The 26,929-nt window shown below is 40.4% G+C and overlaps 1 protein-coding gene across 3 annotated transcripts in view; it reads left to right on the plus strand.

Moving 5' to 3' along the window:
• LOC126182312 (helicase domino) overlaps window positions 1-26,929 on the plus strand; it is a 425,840-nt gene that overhangs the window by 19,606 nt on the left and 379,305 nt on the right. For all 3 annotated transcript variants that reach the window (XM_049924839.1, XM_049924841.1, XM_049924840.1), the window contains 2 exons: window positions 8,617-9,301; window positions 21,557-21,801. In XM_049924839.1, coding sequence (XP_049780796.1) covers window positions 8,617-9,301; window positions 21,557-21,801 — 930 coding nt within the window. The remainder of the gene's footprint in view (window positions 1-8,616; window positions 9,302-21,556; window positions 21,802-26,929) is intronic.

The raw sequence follows: 26,929 nt of genomic DNA on the forward strand, positions 1-26,929 counted from the left end.
CTTACCCAATCCGTTACCCCCAGAAACCATCCTTGTAACCATTGATGCCACTTCCTTATACACAAATATCCCGCACGTCCAGGGCCTCGCTGCGATGGAGCACTTCCTTTCACGCCGATCACCTGCCACCCTACCTAAAACCTCTTTCCTCATTACCTTAGCCAGCTTCATCCTGACCCACAACTTCTTCACTTTTGAAAACCAGACATACCAACAATTAAAGGGAACAGCCATGGGTACCAGGATGGCCCCCTCGTACGCCAACCTATTCATGGGTCGCTTAGAGGAAGCCTTCTTGGTTACCCAGGCCTGCCAACCCAAAGTTTGGTACAGATTTATTGATGACATCTTCATGATCTGGACTCACAGTGAAGAAGAACTCCAGAATTTCCTCTCCAACCTCAACTCCTTTGGTTCCATCAGATTCACCTGGTCCTACTCCAAATCCCATGCCACTTTCCTTGATGTTGACCTTCACCTGTCCAATGGCCAGCTTCACACGTCCGTCCACATCAAACCCACCAACAAGCAACAGTACCTCCATTACGACAGCTGCCACCCATTCCACATCAAACGGTCCCTTCCCTACAGCCTAGGTCTTCGTGGCAAACGAATTTGCTCCAGTCCGGAATCCCTGAAGCATTACACCAACAACCTGACAACAGCTTTCGCATCCCGCAACTACCCTCCCGACCTGGTACAGAAGCAAATAACCAGAGCCACTTCCTCATCCTCTCAAACCCAGAACCTCCCACAGAAGAACCACAAAAGTGCCCCACTTGTGACAGGATACTTTCCGGGACTGGATCAGATTCTGAATGTGGCTCTCCAGCAGGGATACGACTTCCTCAAATCCTGCCCTGAAATGAGATCCATCCTTCATGAAATCCTCCCCACTCCACCAAGAGTGTCTTTCCGCCGTCCACCCAACCTTCGTAACCTCTTAGTTCATCCCTATGAAATCCCCAAACCACCTTCCCTACCCTCTGGCTCCTACCCTTGTAACCGCCCCCGGTGTAAAACCTGTCCCATGCACCCTCCCACCACCACCTACTCCAGTCCTGTAACCCGGAAGGTGTACACAATCAAAGGCAGAGCCACGTGTGAAAGCACCCACGTGATCTACCAACTGACCTGCCTGCACTGTGATGCGTTCTATGTGGGAATGACCAGCAACAAACTGTCCATTCGCATGAATGGACACAGGCAGACAGTGTTTGTTGGTAATGAGGATCACCCTGTGGCTAAACATGCCTTGGTGCACGACCAGCACATCTTGGCGCAGTGTTACACCGTCCGGGTTATCTGGATACTTCCTACTAACACCAACCTATCCGAACTCCGGAGATGGGAACTTGCTCTTCAATATATCCTCTCATCCCGTTATCCACCAGGCCTCAATCTCCGCTAATTTCAAGTTGCCGCCACTCATACCTCACCTGTCATTCAACAACGTCTTTGCCTCAGCACTTCTGCCTCGACTGACATCTCTGCCCAAACTCTTTGTCTTTAAATATGTCTGCTTGTGTCTGTATATGTGTGGATGGATATGTGTGTGTGTGCGAGTGTATACCCGTCCTTTTTTCCCCCTAAGGTAAGTCTTTCCGCTCCCGGGACTGGAATGACTCCTTACCCTCTCCCTTAAAACCCACATCCTTTCGTCTTTCCCTCTCCTTCCCTCTTTCCTGATGAGGCAACAGTTTGTTGCGAAAGCTTGAATTTTGTGTGTATGTTTGTGTTCGTATGTGTGTCTGTCGACCTGCCAGCACTTTCATTTGGTAAGTCACATCTACTTTGTTTTTAGATATATATATATATATATATATATATATTGAAAATGTCTGCTTGTGTCTGTGTATATGAGGATGGATATGTGTGTGTGTGCGAGTGTATACCTGTCCTTTTTTCCCTCCTTTTTTCCCCCTAAGGTGAGTCTTTCCGCTCCCGGGATTGGAATGACTCCTTACCCTCTCCCTTAAAACCCAAATCCTTTTGTCTTTCCCTCTCCTTCCCTCTTTCCTGACGAGGCAACCATTGGTTGCGAAAGCTAGATTTTGTGTGTATGTTTGTGTTTGTCTGTGTGTCTATCGACCTGCCAGCGCTTTTGTTTGGTAAGTCTCATCATCTTTCTTTTTAAATATATATATATATATATATATATATATATATATATATATATATATATAAATAGAGGGAAACGTTCCACGTGGGAAAAATATATTTAAAAAGAAAGATGATGAGACTTACCAAACAAAAGCGCTGGCAGGTCGATAGACACACAAACATACACACAAAATCTAGCTTTCGCAACCAATGGTTGCCTCGTCAGGAAAGAGGGAAGGAGAGGGAAAGACAAAAGGATTTGGGTTTTAAGGGATTTTAAGGGAGAGGGTAAGGAGTCATTCCAATCCCGGGAGCGGAAAGACTTACCTTAGGGGGAAAAAAGGACAGGTATACACTCGCACACACACACATATCCATCCTCATATAAACAGACACAAGCACTCTTTGCCTTTACAAATGTCTGCTTGTGTCTGTGTATATGAGGATGGATATGTGTGTGTGTGCGAGTGTATACCTGTCCTTTTTTCCCCCTAAGGTAAGTCTTTCCGCTCCCGGGATTGGAATGACTCCTTACCCTCTCCCTTAAAACCCAAATCCTTTTGTCTTTCCCTCTCCTTCCCTCTTTCCTGACGAGGCAACCATTGGTTGCGAAAGCTAGATTTTGTGTGTATGTTTGTGTTTGTTTGTGTGTCTTATCGACCTGCCAGCGCTTTTGTTTGGTAAGTCTCATCATCTTTCTTTTTAAAAAATATATATATATATATATTTCTTACCACTTTCTTTGTTGCAGTTATTTCGTTCCACTTTCTTTGTTGCAGTTATTTCGTTCCACTTTCTTTGTTGCAGTTATTTCTTTTCACTTTCATTGTTACAGATATTTCTTATACTTTGTTGTAGTTTCTTGTCAGTTTCTTTGTAATGGTTGTTCATTGTAGGTTTCTGTATTGTAGTTATTCAGTGCTAATTTGTTTACTGAATAGGCTTCTAAGAAATCTGAGACCATTTAGTGAGTTTTGTGTTTTCATGAAGAATTTGCCAGTTGACACAGTTGTAGTGTGTTTTGTGAAAAGGACTGTTTGAAATGTCTTTTTACTGGGGCCACAGGAGAGTGAAGTGTGCTGACCGTTTGCATATCCATAAAAGAGTGATATAGAAATACAAAGAAGAGAATTTGTTCAGGTTGGGAACAAGTGCTCTCATTTGAAGACTCTGTTTCAAGGAGAAGATGTTTCCAGTGATGACTTTTGTGTTCTAAATATTTTGACAGAATAACAACAGTGGTAGTATCTGAACAAGGTGACGCCTCCCAGGGTGCAGATGATGCAGATTTTGCATCAATAGAGGAAGAATTAAATACCCTGAATCAGTCAACTACAGAGGTAGGTGTTAGTCCTGTTAAGAAACAGTGGTCAGTGAAGTTGAATCATAAGATCTATGCATGAAGAAAGCGCAGAGAAATTTGAATACACTACAGCAAAACTGGCCACACTCTTCAAAGTAGAAATTCCACCTTCAGAAGAAAATGAACCTAAGCACTCCTGCACCTCTTGCCAGGAGTTTTTCACAAATATCAATTCAGCTGTTGAATATTTTGCATCCTACTGTCAAAAGGTGCTAGTTTTAACTATTATTCCAGAGACATTTTCAAAGAAAACAATTTTGAACCGTATTCCATCAGTATCAAAGTACATAGTAGACAAATAAAGAAATGTGAGGTCTGTAAAAGGAGTCTTTGGAAGACCAGATCCCTATTATGGTCATCCTGTAGAATCGGCTCAAGTTCAAATAGTGCAGTCATTTTATCTGGAAGATAATTGTGACTGTTCTCGCCAGAGTGACAAAAAAGACACTATAACTGTAACAGTTGAAGGTCAAAAAGTTGTGGAAGTGAAGAGGTACATGACCCGCAGTGTTAAAGAAAATTTTGCAATTTATAAGAGTAACTATATAGCTTCACATATTGGAAGATCAAAACTTTATGCACTATTACCTAAGTGGGTAGTTCCACGCCCATCTAGAGATGTCTGTTTATGTGCGTACTGTGCGAATTTTGAACTTTGTGTGGTAAATTTTAAGAACTTAGTGGAACACATGACATATGACACTGATTGGGCATGTGAAGTCATTAGTAGTCTATGACATAAAGCGAGACACTTGCTTATTTCAAGAATGTGGTGACTACCATGGAAAGGGAGGACTGTATTTACAGAAACTTGAAGAACTATGGTTAGTGCTTCACTGTGATTTTGCTGAGAACTGGTCTATAGTTCTCCCACAAGAAGTACAAGGGCATCATTGAAGTAATGACCAGGTTTCAATTTTTATATGAGTGACATATAGCAATGCGTAAACAACTGCAAACAGGGGCAGAGATAATCATCTTTATTTTTGTTGGTGCTCCTAGTCATTTTAAAAATTCTTACCAGATGTTTGAGTTGAATAAGTCACTTGTGCCAACTGACTGGGTAAACAGTGCTACTGGTCATGGGAAGGGGCCTTGTGATGGTGTAGGAGGCCTGCTGGAGAACCATGCTACAAAACATAATCTTTCCAGACAAAATACAGCTGCGATTCAGAATGCTGAGGATTTTACAAGAGTCATGAAATCTTACACATCCACAGCCCTCATTCTTCTGTCCAAAGGGAAAATCGAATTATTCCATGAGCATGAAAAAGAAGAATGGTCCAAACAAAATTCTCCTCTGAAAGGAATTCAGAAGACACATTTTTGGACTCAAAGTGAACTGATATTGCACGCACTTTAAAGAGCATGAAAGAAGAAATTTTGTTCGTTCAGCCAACAACAAAGTAACAGCAGGATAATATTCAGCTTCACAACCTGAGAAGGGGTATGTGTGTGCGTGTATGTATGACTGTGACTGATGTATTGCAGAGATTGTAGACACCAGTTGTGTGTTAAACGGAATTGTATTTAACTTTATGCTACCACATGGCCAGGTGCTGGATATAGGTTTCAGCTGAAGGACAGCAACAATGTCATCAGTGCTCACCTCCTGTTCACAATGTTTGGAACATTGTAAGTGCTCCAGTTCCTATTGGTTCAACAGGAAGGCATCACTCTTATGTCATAGGAAGGTACTGAAGCAGTGGAACACATTTTTAATTCATTGACTGGCTAATTTCAGTACAGAAGAGGGTGCACAGAAGTTGTATAAACTGAAACCTTTAAGTCTTTGGACCTTTCACATACATTTTTGAACCATTGAAAAATGAGTCTCTTACACATATTTAAAAACTAAAATTATGTTAAATATGGCTAGGTTTTGATTTTTATGAACCTGTTATGTGACAATGTGGTAATAAAACAGGTTTTATGTATGGCAAAAATTTCAGTTGTTTATAAAACCTGTTCAACCTAAAAGTGGAAGCTCTCCTTTTCAGGAAATGTAGAACCATGCAGTACTAATCAACAGAAAAAAATCAAAATTTTATTGATTGACATTTTGAAAAAAAAGTCCGTAAATTATTAAAAAAAAATTAGAACACCATTATAAAATAACTTTCACAGATAACTCCAAATGGAGGATTTATTTGTAATCATAAAGCAATTGTCTTTCAAATAAAAAAGCCAACAAAATATCTAGAACTGTTCACATCTTCAAACTGGTATGTTCATTGTCATCTTTGAAGGGCTGTATCTAGGAGAAGAAATTTTTCTGGAGAAAACAAAATAATACATGTTCCTTACTTAGTCCTTCATTTTAACATACGCTAAATTCAATAACATCCAAGACTATGAAGGGAAGATTTTTTCCTAGCCTGCCTGAATTGATATGGACTATGCCAACTGTATTAGATGTTGAATTTAGTAATAGGTTACAGCGGCCTACATATTGCTCTCATTGATATTGTGAATTCCGGTACAAGATTAATTATAACATGCAAAGATGTACCGAAGCAACCACTGTCTCTGCCATCCATGCATGATTGGAACAGTAAGAAACCCTAAATACATGGTACATGGGAACAATTGTTTGCAGAGTAGAGGGCAGGACTGTTTATTGTACTGAGAGAACCTCTGTCATACCCAACACATAAAGCTATTTGCACTCTGCAACAGAATGTGTGCTGATTTGAAACTATCTGGCAGACTAAATATGTGTGCTGGGCAGGGACTCAAACCTGGGTCCGCGGTAGAGTATTTGCCTGCAAGAGGTAAACGTCCCAGGACTGAGTCCTGCTTTGACTCACAAGTTTATCTGCCAAGACATTTCAAATTAGTACACACTCTACTGCAAAATGAAATTTCATCATGCCTCTGAGCAGACACACTAACTGCAGGCAGACTGTGACTCTCTTGACTACTGGTACTGTTAATCAGATTATTCGTCAGGATTCACTGCAAGATGCCTTACATATGTCTTGTTACAAAGTAAGGAACCCTGGAATGTTGTTCGCAACCTTTCCCATTGTTGGAAGGAGCCACCAGTAAGCTGCGTGCATCACTGTGGTACGTACATTTTAACTGAATAATGAATTCGACATGTTGACATACTCTACCCACTGTAAGTTTAACTGTGTTAATACAGAAAACAAAGGAAGAAATTGGATAAGTGTGAGTAGGACTCGTGCCCTGAGGGTTTCATACAAACATAATTACATATATAGATAGTAGTAATAATAATAATAATAATAATAATAATAATAATAATAAAACAGGAGAAAAAATTGAAAAATACATCCAACTGGCTGAGGAAGTCAAGGACATGTGGCATCAGGATAAAGTTGACATTATACCAATTATACTATCAACTACAGGAGTCATACCACACAATATCCACCAGTACATCAATGCAATACAGCTACATCCAAACTTATATATACAATTACAGAAATCCATAATTATTGATACATGTTCAATTACCCAAAAGTTCCCAAATGCAATATAATATATACCGTACAGTTAAAAGGAAGTGACGCTTGATCAAGGTCCGCGTCACTTTCCATTTTTAACCAGACTTAACGTCTGAGAAATTAAAGAAATAATAATAATAATAATAAAATTTCATGTGTCTCAATGGCCTGGTGCAAATCTTCTCATTGGACAAAACTTTGACAACTTGTGGGCCCATAACACATCCCAGCTATCCAATCAGGGAAAGAGGACATACAGTTAAAGATGAAATCTGTATCATATCATTCTGGCGACTTCTCACATCGTTGAACAGAGAATGCTGAAAATTTAATGTGTATTAAGTAAGCAATTCTGTATTAGTGATACACATAATCTTGTGCATATCTGGATTACTTAATGGCTAAAATGGTCATCCAGTTACAGTTGTTGGATGCCTATCTAAAAACTTCTGGGGACAACAACTATTTAATTTTCATTATTTCATATAGCTAGCTACTGACCGAATTTAAAAATTTAAAATGCTGTTGTAATCAACTAGTCAAGCGGTATGTTAAAGGTCTTACACAATAAGTCTAAACCCCCACTAACACTCACACAATAATGAAAGGAAAAAAGTGTATCACTTACCACTTTTTTTCTGTTCACGCAGTAAAAAGATGTTTACATTTATTACTTCTTTACATCTGACTCTATATCCAACACATTTTGCAGACAGTAAATGGATATATCACTGAATGGACGTACAAAATTATATCATTGTGCAACACATAGTAGAGAAGATAGGGTGTCGTATACACAGCTGAATGTAAAACCAGCTTTTCTTAAAATACCGTGCAAGTTACCCAGACTGTACTCATCCAGTATTAGATAATGATAACACTTTGCGCTATATTTAATGCACTAACTCATTTGTAAAGCAGTTGAACAATGGAAAATCCAGGATGAAATGCAACAATATTATGAATAGAGTAGTTGCTATTCACCATATAGCGGAGATGCTGAGTCGCAGATAGGCACAACAAAAAGACTGTCACAGAATGAGCTTTCGGCCAGCAAGACCTTTGTTGGAAAAAGACAGCGCGCGCACACACACACGCACACACACACACACACACACACACACACACACACACAAAAAGTGAATGCAGCTCTCTCACACGACAACACACTGTGTGTGTGTGTGTGTGTGTGTTTTTTCCTTTTTTTGACAAAGGCCTCATTTTATGACGGTCTTTTTTGTTGTGCCTATCTGCGACTCAGCATCTCCACTATATGGTGAGTGGCAATTATCCTTTTCGTCATCTGTAAAGTAACTGGATGTTGGAAGATGTTTTATACATATAGATTCAGTTCTTCATAGAATTAGGGTTGGGGGATTACTTCTAATCACTAGAAATGTAAGAGTGCTTCATCATAGATGCTAGCAGATTGAGGAATTAGTCCATTTTGAAATCTAAAATGTTCATTATATAAAATTTTATAAGTTTATTATAATCCACTAATTAGTTGCATGAGCAGAGTTGGTAAGCATCTCCCCTGTGGGTATGCACTACAGCATATTCGAGCAATTAGTTTAAAAATAAAAATGAAAAATAGCTTGCGAAAATTATGCTCACATCTCTCTCTCCATTTTTGGCATTTGTATTTCATAATTTTAATGGACGCTGATTTTTCAGGTGATACCCACAATTGCGACCAGTAATGCTACAATTCAGCAAGGAGGAACAACTCGGATAATAAATATTGCCCCATCTAGGAGACTGAGTGTATTGGGAGTGCCTCAAGGACATGCTGGAAGCCTACAACTTACGTCAAACAATGCAAATGGCAGTGAACTTCCTGGAAGAGGAACTGTGTCCTTGGTTGCCATTGGTCAACCAACTATGGCAACGGTTTCATCAGCACATCCCACCCTTGTCAGTTCTTTGTCATCACCACCGAGACAACGAGCAACGACACCAGCGGGACGTCCGGGTGTTCAGCAGGCTGCAGTGCCGCGGAAGAGGGCCAGACTGTCTGACCTTCAGGAACGCCCTCCTCCAAATGAGGAAGTTGCAGCCATGCGCCATAGTGTTCAGGAACAAAAGACAATACGCATGCGTGAACTGTGTGAACAGTATGCGGAGCATGCTGCTGAGGCCTTTTTTCTACAGGCTGGAGGCAACATGATGGACTATCACATATGGCGTAAAAAGCCATCCACTCCACAGTTCCTACATTTCCTTCGTACTCACCGCCTCGATCCAGACGATGATGATGAAGACCTCACACAGCAACTGTCTGCTACTGTAGCAAATGCTGCACAGAATGCAGATTTGAAAGTGCCTTCGTCTGTTTCATCTTCACCAAGTCCAGTGCAAGGTAATATCCTAATTGAACTGCATGTGTTAACACTTAAATAGAGTACTGGATCCAGATAACATTTCTTCTTGATGTTGTAAAAGTGGTGTTGTTAACTGCCATAAAAATGTGGATTTTCAGAAAATATAATTATTGTGAACAACATCCATAATTCTGACTCTGTTATTTGTATCATCCTTGTATAGATTGGAATATTCTAGAGTAGCTTACAATTTATTAGAAAAGGACTTTGCCATTTGAAACATGTCAAGATTTATTCACTTTGAAAGTGATGTATCTAATTATACTGAACTAGCAACCTGCCTCAGCTTTGCACAGGATGCACTTATACCGCAGAAAAATTAGAAAAAAAAGAGAAACTGCAAATAAGGGAAGCAAATTATAATTTTTGAAACGTCGGGAAATACTCATACGCAGTAAGAAACATAGAAGTTGTCATGTGTGGCCCCCCCCCGCCCCCCCCCCCCCCCCCCCCGGAGAAAAGGTCAATTATTTTCAGTTTTTAAAAATTAGGTCAATTTCTTGCATTTTTCATTTTTAAAATTTTTGCACAAAATGGTTCATATTCAGAAGATAACTGTAATTTCAAAAATATTCCTCATAAAAGTCTACACCTAAAAGTCAGATGAACTGTTTTAAACTGTTTTAGAGATATAACAGTTGGAATAGTATTCTGTCAATGCATATTTTTTGCAGGTTTCATGATTTTTTTTTAAAAAAACAAGATTAGATGCCCAACAATGAAAATGGCAAGTCCCTATTCACTCATCATTCTCGTAACACTGTTGTTATGGTATTTCCCTAAATATTTCCAGTGTCCTTGATGTTATGTCATAAACTTGTTTAGGACGTGTGGGGCAGTTCAGTTTTTTGTGGTGTGTAGTGTTTCTTCTTACTGTCTTTCCTGTGGACTGTAAAAAGAATAATACTGGTCCCTACGCTTGTTTTATTTGCGGTACATCTATTTTGGAAGGAGAGACATAAAAAATGATGGAGGGTCACTTTGATACTTGCAGAATGCAAGGATAAGGCCCACACTCTTCTAAAAATGTTGGAGTGATTGAAACTATGTCAACATAATGTAAAGAAACTAATTAACCACAAAGCTACACATGCAGATGATAGAAGTTTAAGATCGTTTTTGTCTTATATTTTCAGTTTCAAAAATGATTAATATGTGCTGAAAAATGTGACTTAGAGGCTTGGGAAAAAGCCCTCTTGTGGAATGTTTGAAGTTCGTTCTTTAACTTTGGAACACACACTGCCTGAGAAAGCACAGGTACACAAAGACAATTTTGGTATAAAGGTTACCAAATGCATCAACAGTGTTTTGTGTTTAGTAGCTGCAGAAGTCCATTATCATCAAGATTGCTATGCTGAATTAGTACTGACTCCTCCCCTGTTCGAAAAAGTGGCTGCTTTCATTATACCAGCTCTGATGCTGCTTTTCAAGAAGTATGAAATTTTGTAGATTCTCACTGTACAGTTTACTGCAGTAAGCCAATGAATGTCCCCCTACGGGTGGGAGTTAGAATAGGCCCATTGTATTCCTGCTTGTTGTAAGTGGCAACTAAAAGAAGTCTCCTACTTTTCAGCCTTCAGTATTATGGTCCCCTTTAGAGTTAGACCTCAACACTTCCAAATTTTTCAAAAGTGCAGGCCATTTGGGGAAGGACACCTTACGTGGTGTGTCATATAGACCTTCTGCACCTATTTATTTCATGTCTCTGCAACTCCACTGATAATCTAGCTACTTGGGTGAAGACACCTCATGGGGTATATAATTTACTTCTGTTGTCTGCTGTCCTCTTATTGCCCCCATGACAATATTACATTTATTTGAACCCAATATCTATCACGGTAGCCAGTCTGTTGCGGAGGGGCCGACTTTTCCCCTTTTGGTAGTAGCCCCCTGACAACATAGGAATATCACACTGCTGATGCCTGAGCTGCAACTTTCCCACGTATGCCAAGGAGTACCGTATTTACTTGAATCTAAGCCACACTTTTTTTCCAGTTTTTGTAATCCAAAAAACCGCCTGTGGCTTAGAATCGAGTGCAGAGTACGCGGAAGTTCTGCAAAATGTTGGTAGGTGCTGCCACAACTAACTTCTGCCGTCGATTATATAGTGCTACACAAGCATGCTTTGCAGGCACAAAGATAAATACTGGCGCCAAAACCTCTGCGTCAGTAAATAAATAAATAATTAAAAAAAAAAAAAAAAAAAAAACGGGGTGGAAGACGAGGTTTTTTCTCCACCCCGAGTTTCGACCACTGCATTTCCTACATTAGTCAATGAAGTAAATACAAATTCCGTATTGTAAATCTTCGAATGTAGCAGCATTTCAATGAACAACAAAAATCCTACTGGCAAGACTGTTTGGAATGTTAGTCAATATGGCCAACTCTATGTTCTGAATTTTTTCCTACCTGTGAGAAGAGATGGTTGCTAGTAGGAACTTTTATGAATTGTGAATCACATGCAGTACTCTTCACCATAAGAATAATGTGAATATAAACATTTAGCCATGTATTCTTTCGTGTTTGCTGCTGTCTCATTTAAATCCTGTCTGCCTGATAAACTATGAAACTAGAGTGAGACAACAGCAAACGCGGAAGGATATTTATATCCTTATTTCATGTTTATATTCGTATTATTCTTATGCCTAATAGTGATACAGTCAGAATTGAAGCACAGCAATTTACTAGATTTTTAAATCTAAGATGACTCTAATTTCTGTACAGATTGTAATGTACTAAAGAGGCGCTATACTCTCATTCAGAACATCTTCTATCATCTGCAGTCTATTATTTGGTTCTTGTTGATCATTATCAAAGAAAGCAGCAGTGTAAGTAACAACAAATAGCAGTCTCTTACCATTGTTTCACTAATGAGACGATTCCTCTCTCTCTCTCTCTCTCTCTCTCTCTCTCTCTCTCTCTCTCTCTTTTTTTTTAATAGTAAGCGGCAGTAGTGTGCACAAAAGCAAGCCATGCCGTGAGCGGCGACAGGCCGTAAACACCCATTATCAGAATGCGAAAACAATGCATGACGCAGTACAGTAATGCATTTTCAGCTTAGAGTGACGTAAACACCTATAACAAAGAGAACGGCACTTATCAGATCAAAGAAAAATAAGTTATCAATTCAAACCAGACGAAGCACGTGGAAATGGAAGGGTACCCGTATAAATACGGACGGAGCGCCTGACTCAGCAATGGCTACCTGGTAAAGCTTAACTGCTAAGCTTACGACTCGAACCAAACTACTGTAGCTGTCATTCATTTGGCCTAAATTGTGTCTTATATTGCAATGGACCAACTTTGTTTTGATTTGGAGGTGCGGCCTAAAACTTTTCTTTCCCCTTGAATTTCGAGTCTCAAATTTCAGGTGCGGCTTAGATTCGGGAATTTTTTTTTTCCTTGATTTCGAGTCTCATTTTTCAGGTGCGGCTTAGATTCGAGTGCGGCTTAGATTTGAGTAAATACGGTAGATGCCTTTCTACCTGGGACATCAGAACTACCAGCAATGGCCATCCTGCCAGGTTGCCTTTGCTGAGTCGGGGTGCTGCCCGTGGGGAGAGCCCTAGGTTGGAGTGGTGGCATTAGGGTGGATAATCCACAATGAAGCGGACCAAGACAACTTTTGCTGGTGACCAAATGTCCCCCAGCAGTCTCTAAGAAAGTGAAGGTAGACTAAGAGCCAACTCGCATGACCCCAAATCATTCCTCTCCCTAACTATGCTATGGGAGGAAAGGTGTGCAGCGAAAAAATAGCAATATTCACCTCGGTATTTGGTATGCATCAGAACCGATGGGGATCTTTCCTGGTTACAAAGCCTCTATTTTTAGTAGACAATCTAGAGGATAAGTTTGGGGAAGTGACAGTGCTGTCCAAAATGTGCAATGGATCTGTCCTCATTCAGGCAGCATACCCAGCCCAGTCACAATCTTTGCTTGCCTGTGACAAGCTGGATGATATTCCCATTTCCGTCGTTCCCCATAAAAGCCTAAACTTGGCCCAAGGGATTATTTTCCATTGAAACCTCCTGTTGCAGTCTGATGACGATTTATGTGCCAATTTGGCAATTTAGAACGAAGAGGTGTTCACCTTGTGCAGCACATTTATAGGGGACCTAAAGATAATAGGATTATTACCAGTGCCTTCATTTTGGCCTCTGTGGGTGATTCGTTACCTGAAAAGGTCATGGTGATGATATACCAATACGACATAGAACCATACATGCCCCTCCACCCCTCTCTTAGTGGTGCTTTAAATGCTGGAAATTCGGGCACATGTCTTTGCATTGCAATTCCAGCACCACATGTAGAGACTGCGGACGTCTACTGCATCCGAATACTCCATGTGATCCTCCTCTCTCCTGTGTCAACTGTAGAGAGCACCACACTCTCCCTGCTTTGTGGAGTGCACAGTACTCTGAAAGGAGAGGAAAATTACGGAATGCAAGACCCTTGAAAAGCTGACTTACTGAGAGGCTAAACAGAAATATGAAGGGTTGAACCCCATTTGATTGCTATCATCCTGTCATCTTAATACTATGACATCGCCCTCGCTGGCAATGGTAGTCTCCTCGGCTAAGCCTATAATGGGCCCTCAGGGCAGCCCAACTGCATCCCCCTCTTGGTGATTGGGGCACCTCTTCCATTGATAACTGCTGCCCCCCTCAAATGCCATGGCAATCGGTTCCGATCCCCTTATCCACTAGCCGGAAAAGCAACAGCCTCCACTGGCTCTCACAGTGAAGGGTCCGTTGGATCTCTACCTTCCAACATCTCCTTCCATGCAAAAGTGTATACCAGCCAGTGCCTGAAGGAGCTAAAAGCTGCTGGTTGAAGAGCTTCACAGTCTTCATCTGTACCTGAAGTTACATTGGAGAAGCCCTCCCAACAAGCCACTTAAGACCAGTGAGGGGGCAAGCTGACCAAGACGAAGACTATAAGGAAACGAGAGACTCCAGTGGCCCCCACACGTACCCTCCCTATCAGCTTCACGTTTGAGGATGAGGTGGAGATTTTAGCATTCCCTGAGGACCAAGGTCTCATTGACACCTCAGCTGTAATGGAAATGGTGGATAAAAGTACTCAACTGGTGGCGGTAGGTGACCATGAGGCCTGAACTGCCTCCTTGGTCCCTTCAAGCCTTCCCCCACAACAGTGGAATTGCAGCTGTTTCTTCCACCACCAGACAAAGCTGTAACAACTCTTAAGCATTACACCTGCTTTCTGCATTGCCCTTCACAAAATCTGGTTTCCAGCAATGCGGGTCCCCGCCCTTTGTGGTTATCGGGAATATTACAAAAACACGAAATAACTATAACAGGGTGTCCGGTGGAATATGTGTATATATATGTCCTTACCTCCGTATATGGCAAACCTATGCCCCTTCAAATACTTTTGAAGCTGTAGCTGTCAGGGTGAGGACAATGCAGGAAATTGCCATCTGCCTTCCTCCAGATGATGACATTCCACATGTCTTGGTTGCACTAGTTTCTCAACTCCCCCCACGTTTCCTGCTTTTGGGTGATTTAAACACCCATAAAGCTTGGTGGGGTGGAACCAAGATTACTGGCTGTGGTAAAGCTGTAGAGATTCTATTAACTCAACTCTACTTTTGCCTCCTAAGTGCAAGTGCTCCCCACTCACTTCAGTGTGGTGCGTGGCACATACTCGGCGATTGATCGCACTGTTTGCAGTCCTGGCCTTCTACCATCTATCCACAGGTGAGCTCACGATGACTTGTGGTAGTGACCACTTTCCGCTCTTACTGTACCTCCCCCGGCATCACTTACCTGGATGCTTGCCCAGATGGGCTCTTACCAAGGTTGACTGGGATGCTTTCACCTCTGCTACCACCATTGGATCTCCATTGGGTGGCAACATTGATGTGGTGACTCAGAACACTACTAGTACCATTGTTTCTGCAGCTGAATTGGCAATCCCTTGTTTCTCAAGTTGCCCCTGGCAGAAGACAGTGCCTTGGTGCTCACCAGGAATCGCAGCAGCCCTCCAACGTTTTAAATGGCATCCATCCCTGGACCCGTGCCCGAGTCCATCAGCTAATCAAATGACGGAAGCAGGAGTATTGGGAACGATATGTCTCCACCATTGGAACACTAACCTCTCCGTCCCAGGTTTGGACTAAGATCAGGTGTCATTATGGATATTGGACACATGTAGGTATAACTGTGATTTCCATGAATGGAGCTATCTACACCGACCCAGACGCAATTGCAGAGCGTTTTGCTGGGTATTATTCACAAACTTCTGTGTCTGAGAATTACCAACCTGCCTTTCATACCCTAAAACAGCGAGTGGAACGACAATACTTGTGTGTTACTGCACACCACCGTGAGTTATATAATGCTCTATTCAGTGAGTGTGAATTTTTCAATGCTTGTGGACACTGTCCCAAAGTAACTCGTGGGCCAGACCGTATCCATCCCCAAATGCTTAAATGTTTAAAAACATCTATCAGAGGATTACCAATACCACCTCCCTGTCATCTTCAACCACATCTGGAGCGATGGCAAATTTTCATCACAATGGCAAGAATGTATCATGGTTCCAGTGCTAAAACTTGATAAGAACCCACTACATATAGATATCATCCTGTTAGTCTCACCAATGTTCTGTGCCTGCTGCATGCCAGCAGTTGTGTGCCTTGAGCCTCAGGGCCTTCTGACTCCATCTCAGGGTGCCTTTTGCCAAGGTCACTCCATCACTGACAACTTGATATACCTGGAGTCTGACATCCAAAAACTCCTTGTCCTGCTATCTTCATCTTATTGCCGTCTTTTTTGACCTGACGAAAGCCTAGACACCACCTGGTGGCATCGCATCCTCGCCACATTGCATGAGTGGGGTCTCTGGGGCCCACTCCCGATTTTTATACAGAACTTTTTATCGCTCTGCAACTTCAGAGTTTGAGTCAGTGCTTTACACAGGAGCCCCCATATTTGAGAGAATGGGGTCTCTGAGGGCTCTGTACTGAGAGCCCCTCTCTTTTTAGTGGCCATTAAAGGCCTCACAGCAGCTGCGGGGTTGTCAGTATTACCATTTTTGTGTGCTGACGACTTTCACATTTCCTTTTGCTCCTCTACAGTTGGTGTGGCTGAACGTCGCCTACAGGGAACCATACAAAAGGTGCATTAATGGGCCCTAACCACGGCTTTCAGTTTTCCGCCGTCAAGACTTACATCATGAAATTTTGTCGCCATTGTACAGTTCACCCTCACCCACAGCTTTATCTTGTGACAATATCATTAATGTTGTGGACTCTTATTGCTTTTTAAGTCTGGTTTTCGACACCTACTTAACTTACACCATTATGGAATACGACTTGTGATGGGACCTTTTTGAACAAGCCCAGTGGACAGCATGATCATAGAAGATGGGGTTCCTCCATTGCGGATCAGACAACAACAACTGCTTGCCAATTCTACCGTGCACCTTCTAAGCTTGCTTCAATATCGAAATTACTGTCTCCTTTTCCCTAACATGGCAAACCATCTGCAACAGTGGCCTAGATCAGGGATTACAATTGCCGCCTCTGTCCAGTTCCTTTTTACTGAACTCGAGTCTTTCCCTTTACCACCTCTCCTCTGGGTCCACTCACATATACCTCCAAGGTGTATACTTCAACCACAGCAGTCTTCCGCCACCTATTTCTCTCTTTTCTTGACATGTCCCAGGGTAGAGGAAATTTTCACTGATGGTTGATGGTCATATTGGATTCACTTCTGCTCATGGAGGGCATAATGAACAGTGCTCCTTGCCAGATGGCTGCAGAGTTTTCACTGCAGAGTTAGTTGCCATCCCTTGCACTCTTGAGCATACCCATTACAGCACCTTAAGCGACTCCTTGAGCGCCTTACAAGCTCTCGACCAGATCTATTCTCACCATTCTTTGGTAATGGCTACCAAACAATCTGTTTATGTCCTCAAACAATGTGGACAGGCAGTGGTTTTCATATGGCCCCCGGGACATGTAAAAATCCTGGGAAATGAACTTGCCGATAGGCTGGCCAAAGATGCTATTCATAAACAGAGTCTGGAGATTGGCACAACAGAAAGTAATCTCCTATTGGTCTGACATGGTAAAGTTTTGGGCTATGGAATGTGGAATGGTGCTCCCTGACTTTGCCAAATAGGTTACTTATGTAAAGGAGATGACGAATGTGTCATTCTACATGAGAGCCTATCACAATGACTCCATTGTCCTTTGCCGGCTCTGCATCAGTTATACTTGGCTGACTCACTATCAACTGCTGTGTCGATGAGGGCCCTTCCCATTGTTGCTGTGGTTCACTTTTGACAGTGGTCCACACTCAGTCTAAGAGTGGCCTTCTCTCCCAGGCCTTCATCCTACCTGTGTTTTAACCTGCCTCGCTCCCTGTCGTGCTGCCTCTTCGAATTAGTGTTCATCTTTTCACCATCTGTGTTTCTCGTGCTTTCTGCCTTTAGGCTGGGGATTTTAGTGTGTTCTAGTGTGGCTGCAAACTGTTCAACCAGTGGTACAATGGATGCGCTATCAATAAAAAAGATAAGTGTACGAAAAAAGTGGAAATAGCTGAAGACATTAACCATGAAGACAGAAGAATGACTCCTTACAGAATTGTCAAATATCCAGAAATCACAGACTTTACTGAGAGTGCTGGTGTTATGGTTCCTGAAACTATACAAGAAATTGTGTAGGGTGTGTTTGTGTCAAAGAAGAAAGGTAGTGAACAATCCCATGTGAGAAAATGTACAGCAATATTCCACATGATTGTCTGCTAAGAGCCTTGATTTATTCATCTCCCCGTTGCAGCTTGGTCTTGCAGTGTACTTGTTTCATAAAATGAGATCAAAAAACATTGTTGAAATTGTCTCAAATATGGATTTCTGCTCTTTCTAGAGTAGTATGGCTTTTGAGGCTTCTGCTGTTCAGTTCTAGAAACCAGGTATTTCTCATGATTTGTTCTCAAACAATGACAGGTAAAAGTACATTTCATGTTATGGGTGGAATCAGGTGTATGACTGTTGGAAGCACTGCAAAAAATCAGAAAGTAAGAAAACTCTCTCATCTACAACTGTAATAAAACATCAAGTGCCCAAAATATTATAAGGAGTGATCAAAAAATTGCTGTTTGAGGGCATTGTTGCAGCCTATATGCGTTGTGGCACAACTCCAATGTGGGTATGTAAGTACTGTGGATGAGTGTGGTATTCATGTCTTTCAACATGCATGTAGTAAATGCGGAAACATGAACTATGCGACCAACTTGCTGTTATTCTTTTCGTGGGTGCTGTAGGACAAACACCAGTAGACATTCACATAGGAGAAGGAAGAATGTGTATGGGGCAGCACGTCTGTTGAATACCATACCTGAGAAAACTGCGACATGGGATGCTGCTGCTTCACGATAATGTATGTCCCCGTATTGCAAATGTTGTAATGCAGATTTTATGCTAACTCAAGTGGGAGACACCTGAGCACCCACCCTATATTCCTGACGTCTCCCCATGTGGATATCACACCTTCACTCTCTTAAAAAGGGCCTTGAATGGTCGATGATTCTTGTTGGACAAGGATGTGCACCAGGCTGTTAAGGACTTTTTCACACAGCAGGGCACAGTGTTTTAGCAAATTGGTGTCTTCAACCTGGTGCATCAGTGGGATGATTGCCTCAGTGCTCACATAGATTTTGCCAGATTGGCATACCGATTCTGGACTGTACACCTGCGAACAGATACTTCTTTATTACCCTCTTATACTATGCTATCGTTCTGAAGGCAGGATAGAGTTGGAATTGAAAAAATTGTTCTGTGGAATTCCAACTCGGAAGGAAATTCATTAAAGTGACAGTGCCTTGCAATCATGATTTTGCTTGGATGATGGGGAAGTTCTTTACAGCAACCTTCTAGTCCTTCTTGGCAGAGTTTTACGGAGAAAATTACAGCTGGTGAACCTAAATTGCAGGATTAGCATTTCTCTTCAACAACAATCCACCCATAGACTGTAACACCATATTAACTGTTTTATCTTATGCCATCACGGAGATTAGGTGAATTGTACAACAAACCATTTTTGTGCCAGTTGACTGACCAACTCTACATGAAAGCTAAAGATATATTTGCTGTGGAAACTAACAGAGAGAATGACCTATTTTCTGATATAGTTATGCGATTAAAAGGCATTCATTCAATTGATAATATCTTTTCTAGGAGCAAGAGGCTTTTTAATGAAAGACAGCAGAGTCTCAATTATTGGAGAATATGCTGCTGCTTCTGTTCCCCACATACTTATTGCCATGCATACCCAAGGACAGTTCAGGCTAACTACACAGTATTATGTGCTCCTTCCACCATCAGAGTGGAAGAAATTCCAGTGATGGGGGAAGAGGAGCAACATTTTAAAGATTGTCTTTCTAACTTGAGGTGAAAATACTCCAGCCTTCAGCAGTGTGGAAAAAGATCAAGTGATAGAAAAGCTAATGAATCAATCTGTTGACACAATGGATGATATTAAGCTAAGCAAAGAGGGAAATCTTCACATTTGCGCATATAGTATTGCAAGACACTTCATGCAGGTTGAGTGCAAGGGAACTACATATACTTATACATTGTGTGAGAGCTATGCTCCCCATCTTCCATACAACTGTACATTTTCCTTATGCTAAGACATGCAAGTTGTTGACTTGGAAAAGCTGAAAGAAATCATGGACCCATGGAATGAAATTTTCACTCTGCAGGGGAGTGTGCGATGATATGAAACTTCCTGATGGATTAAAACTGTGTGCCAGACCGAGACTTGAACTCCGGACCTTTGCCTTTCGTGGGAAAGTGCTCTACCAACTGAGCTACCCCAGCATGACTCACGCCCGATCCTCACAGCTTTACTTCCACCAGGTGGAAGGTAGTAGACGAGGTATTAGCGGAAGTAAAGCTTGAGGATGGGTTGTGAGTCGTGCTTGGGTAGCTCAGTTGGTAGAGCACTTGTCCGCAAAAGGCAAAGGTCCCGAGTTCAAGTCTCGGTCCAGAATGCAGTTTTAATCTGCCAGGAAGTTTCATGAACCCATGGAGTCTAATTAATTCATCAATGACAGCTTTCTCACAGTTTGAGGCTCTGGTAAGTATTGGTACAAAGTGTAGACCACTGTGGTGATCGGACAGGTCTAATGAAGAACTTGAAGTTTTGGGGGGTGTTCCACATGGATGACGTTTCAGTGACAGTGTGTTAAACAGATGGATTTGTGGAATGCCAGTAGACGATCACATATCTGAAGCAATGGAACAGTTCTGCAATGTACATTCTGTCTCCAGTTTTCAACCTGTTGAATTGAGAAGTGGTCAGATAGAAATTGATGAGAAAATTCACAAAACATTTCACCCATGGCTACAACAACATGCCTGTGACCTCCTTTTAGCAAAATTTCACCAGAAGTATTTTTTTGTCATAATGGGTGTCTTCTAGAAGCGATTTTTTGTAAAAATCGGAAGAAAAGGTAGAAAAAAAATTGAATTGGGGTTGTGGTGGATGATGCTCACCCAGTAGGTAAGGGAACTTTTATGCCTGATACTACTACATCCACTGTGAGTATTTTCCGAAAGTTCGAAAACTTTATAAATTATTTCACCCATTTTCCTAATTTACTTTGGGTATAAGTATGTATGACTGGATAACTTGTCAGGTGTAACAGTTGTAAATTATTTTCACAAATCTTCCTTATAAATCAATCTATTAGTGAGAACCGTATCAAAATCCCTACAGTAATTCACACACAGGCAGGAAAACGTGGCTTGGGACTTAAATTTACGTTGTGCAGATGTATTGCACAAAGGTGTTAGGGGACTGTATTGTACATGTATACTATTTCTGTGAAGAGAATTTTGAGTGAAATTCAGAATCAGAATTTTATTATCTCATTAGTTACATACATAAAGCATTGAATTAATGTACAGAAGACTCATCAGTATACATAATGCAACTGAAATATATACAGGTTGATTGATACACTTGAAATGATTTTACATCAAATGTTAGTAATATGAAGATAGTAAAATTTCCTTAAAAATGAAATGAAGAGAGATTTGATACAATAATGATTAGAACTTCTCATACAGATTAAAAGAAGCTAAGGACTTCTGTAACTGGTTACTTTCTACTTTTAATTTTTAATGGTTGTGTTCTGACTGATTATTATTATTACATTTTATACAGTATTAATTCCATGGAAATTGTGACTTTACAGTTAGCACGCCATTTGTTACAAATGACACAACCACCGCTACAACTGGAACAAACTCTGTGAGTAGTAGTATGCGCTTATCATCACAGACTACAGCAGAGAGAAGCTTACCTCCAAGTTCTGTTGTGAAGCACAAAACATCTACTGTAAATGTGGCACCTCGATTTCATGCACGGCAACATTCTATCTCTGCTCTTTATGATAATTCAATTGGAAGCCAGGAACAAATAGCTGAAAAGGCAAAACAGGTATGCATAATATAAACTATATTCTTTCTTATGTGTGATGTTATTCCATTGTAGGAAATATGCTACCCTATGGGGAAATTGAACACACAATTTTTAGTCTTATTTCATTGGTACATATTTTTATTCTGGAGAAGTGTACCAATACTAGTGATCAGAGTTAGATTATTGAAAGAATGAATTCATGAGAGCAAGTCATAAAACATACGCACTACATATGTTCTGATTTAATACAACAGTACAAAATTTATGATGACATTTTGCAACCTAATCAACTTGCTTTTCAGTGTAGTTGGTCCACTGTTGCACAGCCTTTCCAATTCCTTCAGAAAAAAAGGAAGTAAATTGACAGGCTCCTAAAACATCTCTAAATGGACCAAAAAAATGGAAATCTGACTGGACGATATGAATACCGTATTCAGGATGTTCCATGATGTTGAAATTCATATTCTGAAAAGTGTGGGCAGTAATGTGCGTGGGCATGCTTCGTTGGGCAAGGAAAGAAAACCATTTGACAGTAAACCTCAACAATTGTCTAAAATTGCAGGCTTTGGCTTGTAAAGCAAATCACTGTAACATTTACTGTTGGCCCTTTTTCCCGGTAGTATTCCTTAATTGGTCCTTGCACATTAAGTTGTTTTGGGATGCATTGGTCGCAGATATTACTAAAGCTGAGCCAGTTATGATCATGTATGCAGAACCCAGACTAGTTTGCATTTGGCTTGCCACTTCATCAACAGTCACTCATTGGTTATTCAAAGTAAGGTCAGAGACTTGCACAATGTTGCCATCAGTAGTGGATGGTCCTGCTCTTTCTTCATTGTTTGCACTTGTTTGGCTGCTTTTGAATTGATCAATACATTGGTAAAGATTCTAATAATATCCATCTGAACACTGAAGGTGATAATATTGAGAGAATTGTTATAAAACCTTCAGCTTACAATCACTAACATTAGGAATATAACCCTCAGCAAAGAGTTTTGGGGGTTGAGCGTCCATCATCTAGCTGTCAAAGTTAATCCTACACAGACATGAACTTCAAAAATGCCCCAAGTCCCAAGTTTCAAAACAATTGAAATTATGTGAACATTAAGTCCTCAACCACAGATCTTCCATAGTTGCCCAGTCTAAAAGTCTCTTCATGCTCCTTACATCTTGTCGAAAATTTTGTACCAGTTTTTCCTATATATTTCACTTCATGCCGTGAGTGCTGTATTTGATAAACATCGGCCTGTTCAGATTTACTTATACTTTTGCCAACTTCATACTTTAAACTATATCCTATTAAATCTGCTGCTGGGAATGCCAGCTGGATGTTGCATGGTTAAAAATTTTCGCCAGTTTCTTATCCTTGCTGTTCCATCTTCCCATTTCTTCTGGCCCCTACGGGTAATCTTCACATCATATCCGTTATTTACTTTTATCTGTGAATAAAGATTAATTCATGTAACCTATCTGCTGCACTCATTGGAACACTATTTACTGTTCACCAAGCTTCTAAATGCTACTTCCTTATAGAGTGGCAAGACTGGTTGGAAATCACATGTGTTGCAGTTCAGTTAATGAGGATTCTGAAGGTGTGCAATTTGTCTTGCTTCATTTATCTCAGGGTCCAAGAATGAAACACGGCCATTATTTTAGAGGTCTGCAGTGAAATTTTTTTTTTGGAACCCATTAAATTTACAAACTCCCGTTAAATTTACAAACTATTTTATAAGTGTTTTCTTCAGTTCCACCTATGAGGAGTGAAATGTTGTCTATGTAGTGCATGTAATATGTTACCTGTTTCACTAACTTCTGTGATACTGCGGGATTTGGGGGGGGGGGTCTGCTTTATGCCCACCTTTTGTAAGTATTTTAATCTGATCACTTACTTTTAAAAAACTGAAAAAAGCTTCATTGTTTTTAATGGATTCTTTTACCAGATTCCATATATGTCTCGAATTTTTCAGTTAAACTTAACGCAAAAAATTAAGTCTCAATAGCAGATGTCGCTTTCCCCAGTGAATGTTGTATTCATTATTTCCAGGTTCAGGGTCATACTTGTACATCAACATTCCTTTAAAAAATAAGTCAACAGTAAACTTCAACAACAATGAACGATTTTTTTGTGTGTAAAGTCAGTTGTACATATTATTGAAAATCTGTTGACATTGCTAATAGTGTGCAAAAAGGTACTTTCAGGTTCTAGATCATACTTGTACACTAATAACTCTTTAAAAAACTATGGTGTTAATATAATTCAACAACCTTTTTTTTTATAGTGTGTGATGGAAAATGCCTTGGTATTGCTATAGTTAAAGGATCATCAGATTTTAAATTTCTTCAAGATTATTAGTGAAAATATCTGCCATTGTGCCTAAAATACTTGAACCCATAGCTAGCCCATTTTGCGAATGTAAAATTTGTTACTAAACGAAAAACTTTCAAATCAGTGGCAAACCACATCAGCTTGGTGAATTCAAACATTTCCTATCTCGATACCTTTTTATGCTTGAGAAGATTATTTTCAATTATCTCAATCATATTATCCACTGGAATCTTAGCATACAAGTTTTTAATGTCCAGGGAGACTAGTCTGAAGGATTCAGTTCTGGCTTATCTATAATTTTGTTAATCAGGGCCGTACTGTTCCTTTCAGAATTGCTGTTACCAGCCATTTAATTGTCCCTAGGGAAATGGTTGAGTAGATTTGTCAATTTATAAGCAGAACTCCTGTGTCTAGTCACTGATTTTAACTATTTTCATTTAATAACAAATATTACATCCAGGAAAATGGACTAGTTATGGATTCAAGTATGCTGGGCACAATGGCGGATATTTTTATTAAGAATCTGCAAGATAGTTGTGTTTTTTCAATCTGATGATCCTTTAATAGAAAGGATAACATAATACAAATAGTATGCAGACAACATGGAGTTGCTCATAGGTCAAATTGAAGATGAGTAGTAATCAGTTCCGCTTTAGAGCTAAAAAATAATGGTGATATTTCATTCTTGGTCCTTGAGGTAATGAGGCAAGACAAATCACATGCCTTCAAGATCTTCAGAAAGTTAACTGCAATAGATGTTGTGATTCCCAGGCAGGATGACACCTTCCTATGCCAACATTTTCGTGGGTTGCTTGAAGGGAGCTTCAGTCAGATCCATAAGCCTTCAGCCTGTGATTTTGTTTAGTTACATTGATGATATCTTTGCCACATGGACTCATAGTGAGGCTGACATCTTAAAATTTTTGGTATTTCTTTAACATATTCCCCAAATTAAATTTCACCTAGTCTTATTCCTAATCCCATGCTACTCTCCTTGACATTCACCTCATTTTCAAAGGGTCGACTACATAGTCCATTCACATTAAAGCTTCTGAAAAACAAGAGTACTTACATTTTGACAGTAGTCTTCCTTTCCATGTCAAACATTCCCTGCCATACAGCCTTGACATATTTGCTCAGATGCAGACTCTTTATAACAATACATCACCATTCTCCCCTCGTCCTTCACTCGATGCGTTTGTCCTACCAGCCTAGTTCAAAAGCAGATTTCCTGGGCATCACACCAATCCTAGTATTGCTGATGCCTTCAGAAAACAGCTTAGGAGTACAATTGTCACTCAGTATTATCTGGGTCTTGTATGTATTAATCAGCTACTTCAACAAGGCTACGACTTCCTAAAGTCGTAACCTGAACTGAGGTCCATCCATTTCCCTACCCTATATCTCCTGCTCCTGTAACCATCCCCACTGTAAGACTTGCCCTCTGCTCACTTCTACTAATACCTATACCAGCCTTGTAACTGGCGAAAGGGAGAGCCACCACATGAAACAACCCGTATAGTGTACCAGCTGTTATGTGAACAAAGTTCTGCCTGCTACAGTTGTATGACTATCACCAAGTTATCAGTTAGGATGAATGGACATAGACAGAGAATGAGTACTACTAATACACAATATCCTGTTGCAGAGCATGCTCTGCAACGTGATAGTTGTTAACTCAGTGCCTAGTTCACCACATGTGCCATCAGAATTTTCCCTCAGACACAAGTTTCTCAGAAATCCGCAGGTTGGGACTGGTGTTACAACATGTCCTCAGTTCTCACTACCTGCCTGGCCTTAATTTACGGTCTTGGCGGTTCTTCTCAGTAACTGTTCCTTTTTTCATTCCCTTTTAGTTTTCTGTATCTTCTATTTTTTGACTTGTCTATTTTTCCCTGCCCCTCACATCCAGCACATATAATGCATTTAGCATTTTATTCTTATCACCTCATGTACGATGTTTTATCAGTAATCTCTGTCTTTCTTAGTACCCCATCTTCCACCCTTAAGCTCTCAGATTTTCAAATCTTTTCTGGTGCAGTCCACAACAATCAGTCTTTTATTCTCATACCATCTGACAAGTCTGCCCTGACCTGTGGTTCTTAATGTCTTTTCCAAACTCTCCCCATTTCCTAAACCTTGCCCATCCTTTCCTTTCATCTGTCTTCCTTATCCTTCAACCTTTGTGGCAGGAGGAGGGGCCACTGGCTTCGAAATCTTGCATATTTCTTTAACCCTTTATGTGTTTTCTCCTGTCGCCACCTGGTGAGAAGACTTTTTGTATCTAATTATATTATATTTTCAAAAATTGGTGATTTTTGTTTGTAAAATATGTTTTGAGTTTCAAAAATATTTGGTAAATGCCTTCATTAATAGCATATTATATGAGGGCTGTTCAATAAAGAATGATCATAAATTTTTATGGCCATAATTTCTTGCACTAGAATTTATTCTGTTAGTTTAATGTGTAGCAAACATGCCATACTAGTTTCATTGTTGGCACTTCTGGTTCCCATTTGTGAGAAGCGGGCAAACTGAGATACTTCAAATATACTGCTTAGAAATTCTGCTTTTATCTAAACAGATCTTCAGCTGCAGCCAATTGTAAGGAAGCCTATGGAGAGTCTGTTACACACTGCAGCACAGCTTGAGGATGCTTCAAATTTTTTTGAAGAGGGGAGGTAGTCAATTTCAAAGGAAGGTGTATCTGGCACTCTAGTTGCTGCTCTTAGAAAAGAAAGCACCAAAATGCTGCTGTCATTGTGAGAGAGGATCAATGAATTGCCTGAAAAACACTCCCTGAAATATTGAAAATATTGC

Source organism: Schistocerca cancellata, chromosome 1 (assembly GCF_023864275.1).
Source record: "Schistocerca cancellata isolate TAMUIC-IGC-003103 chromosome 1, iqSchCanc2.1, whole genome shotgun sequence".
NCBI lineage: Eukaryota > Metazoa > Arthropoda > Insecta > Orthoptera > Acrididae > Schistocerca > Schistocerca cancellata.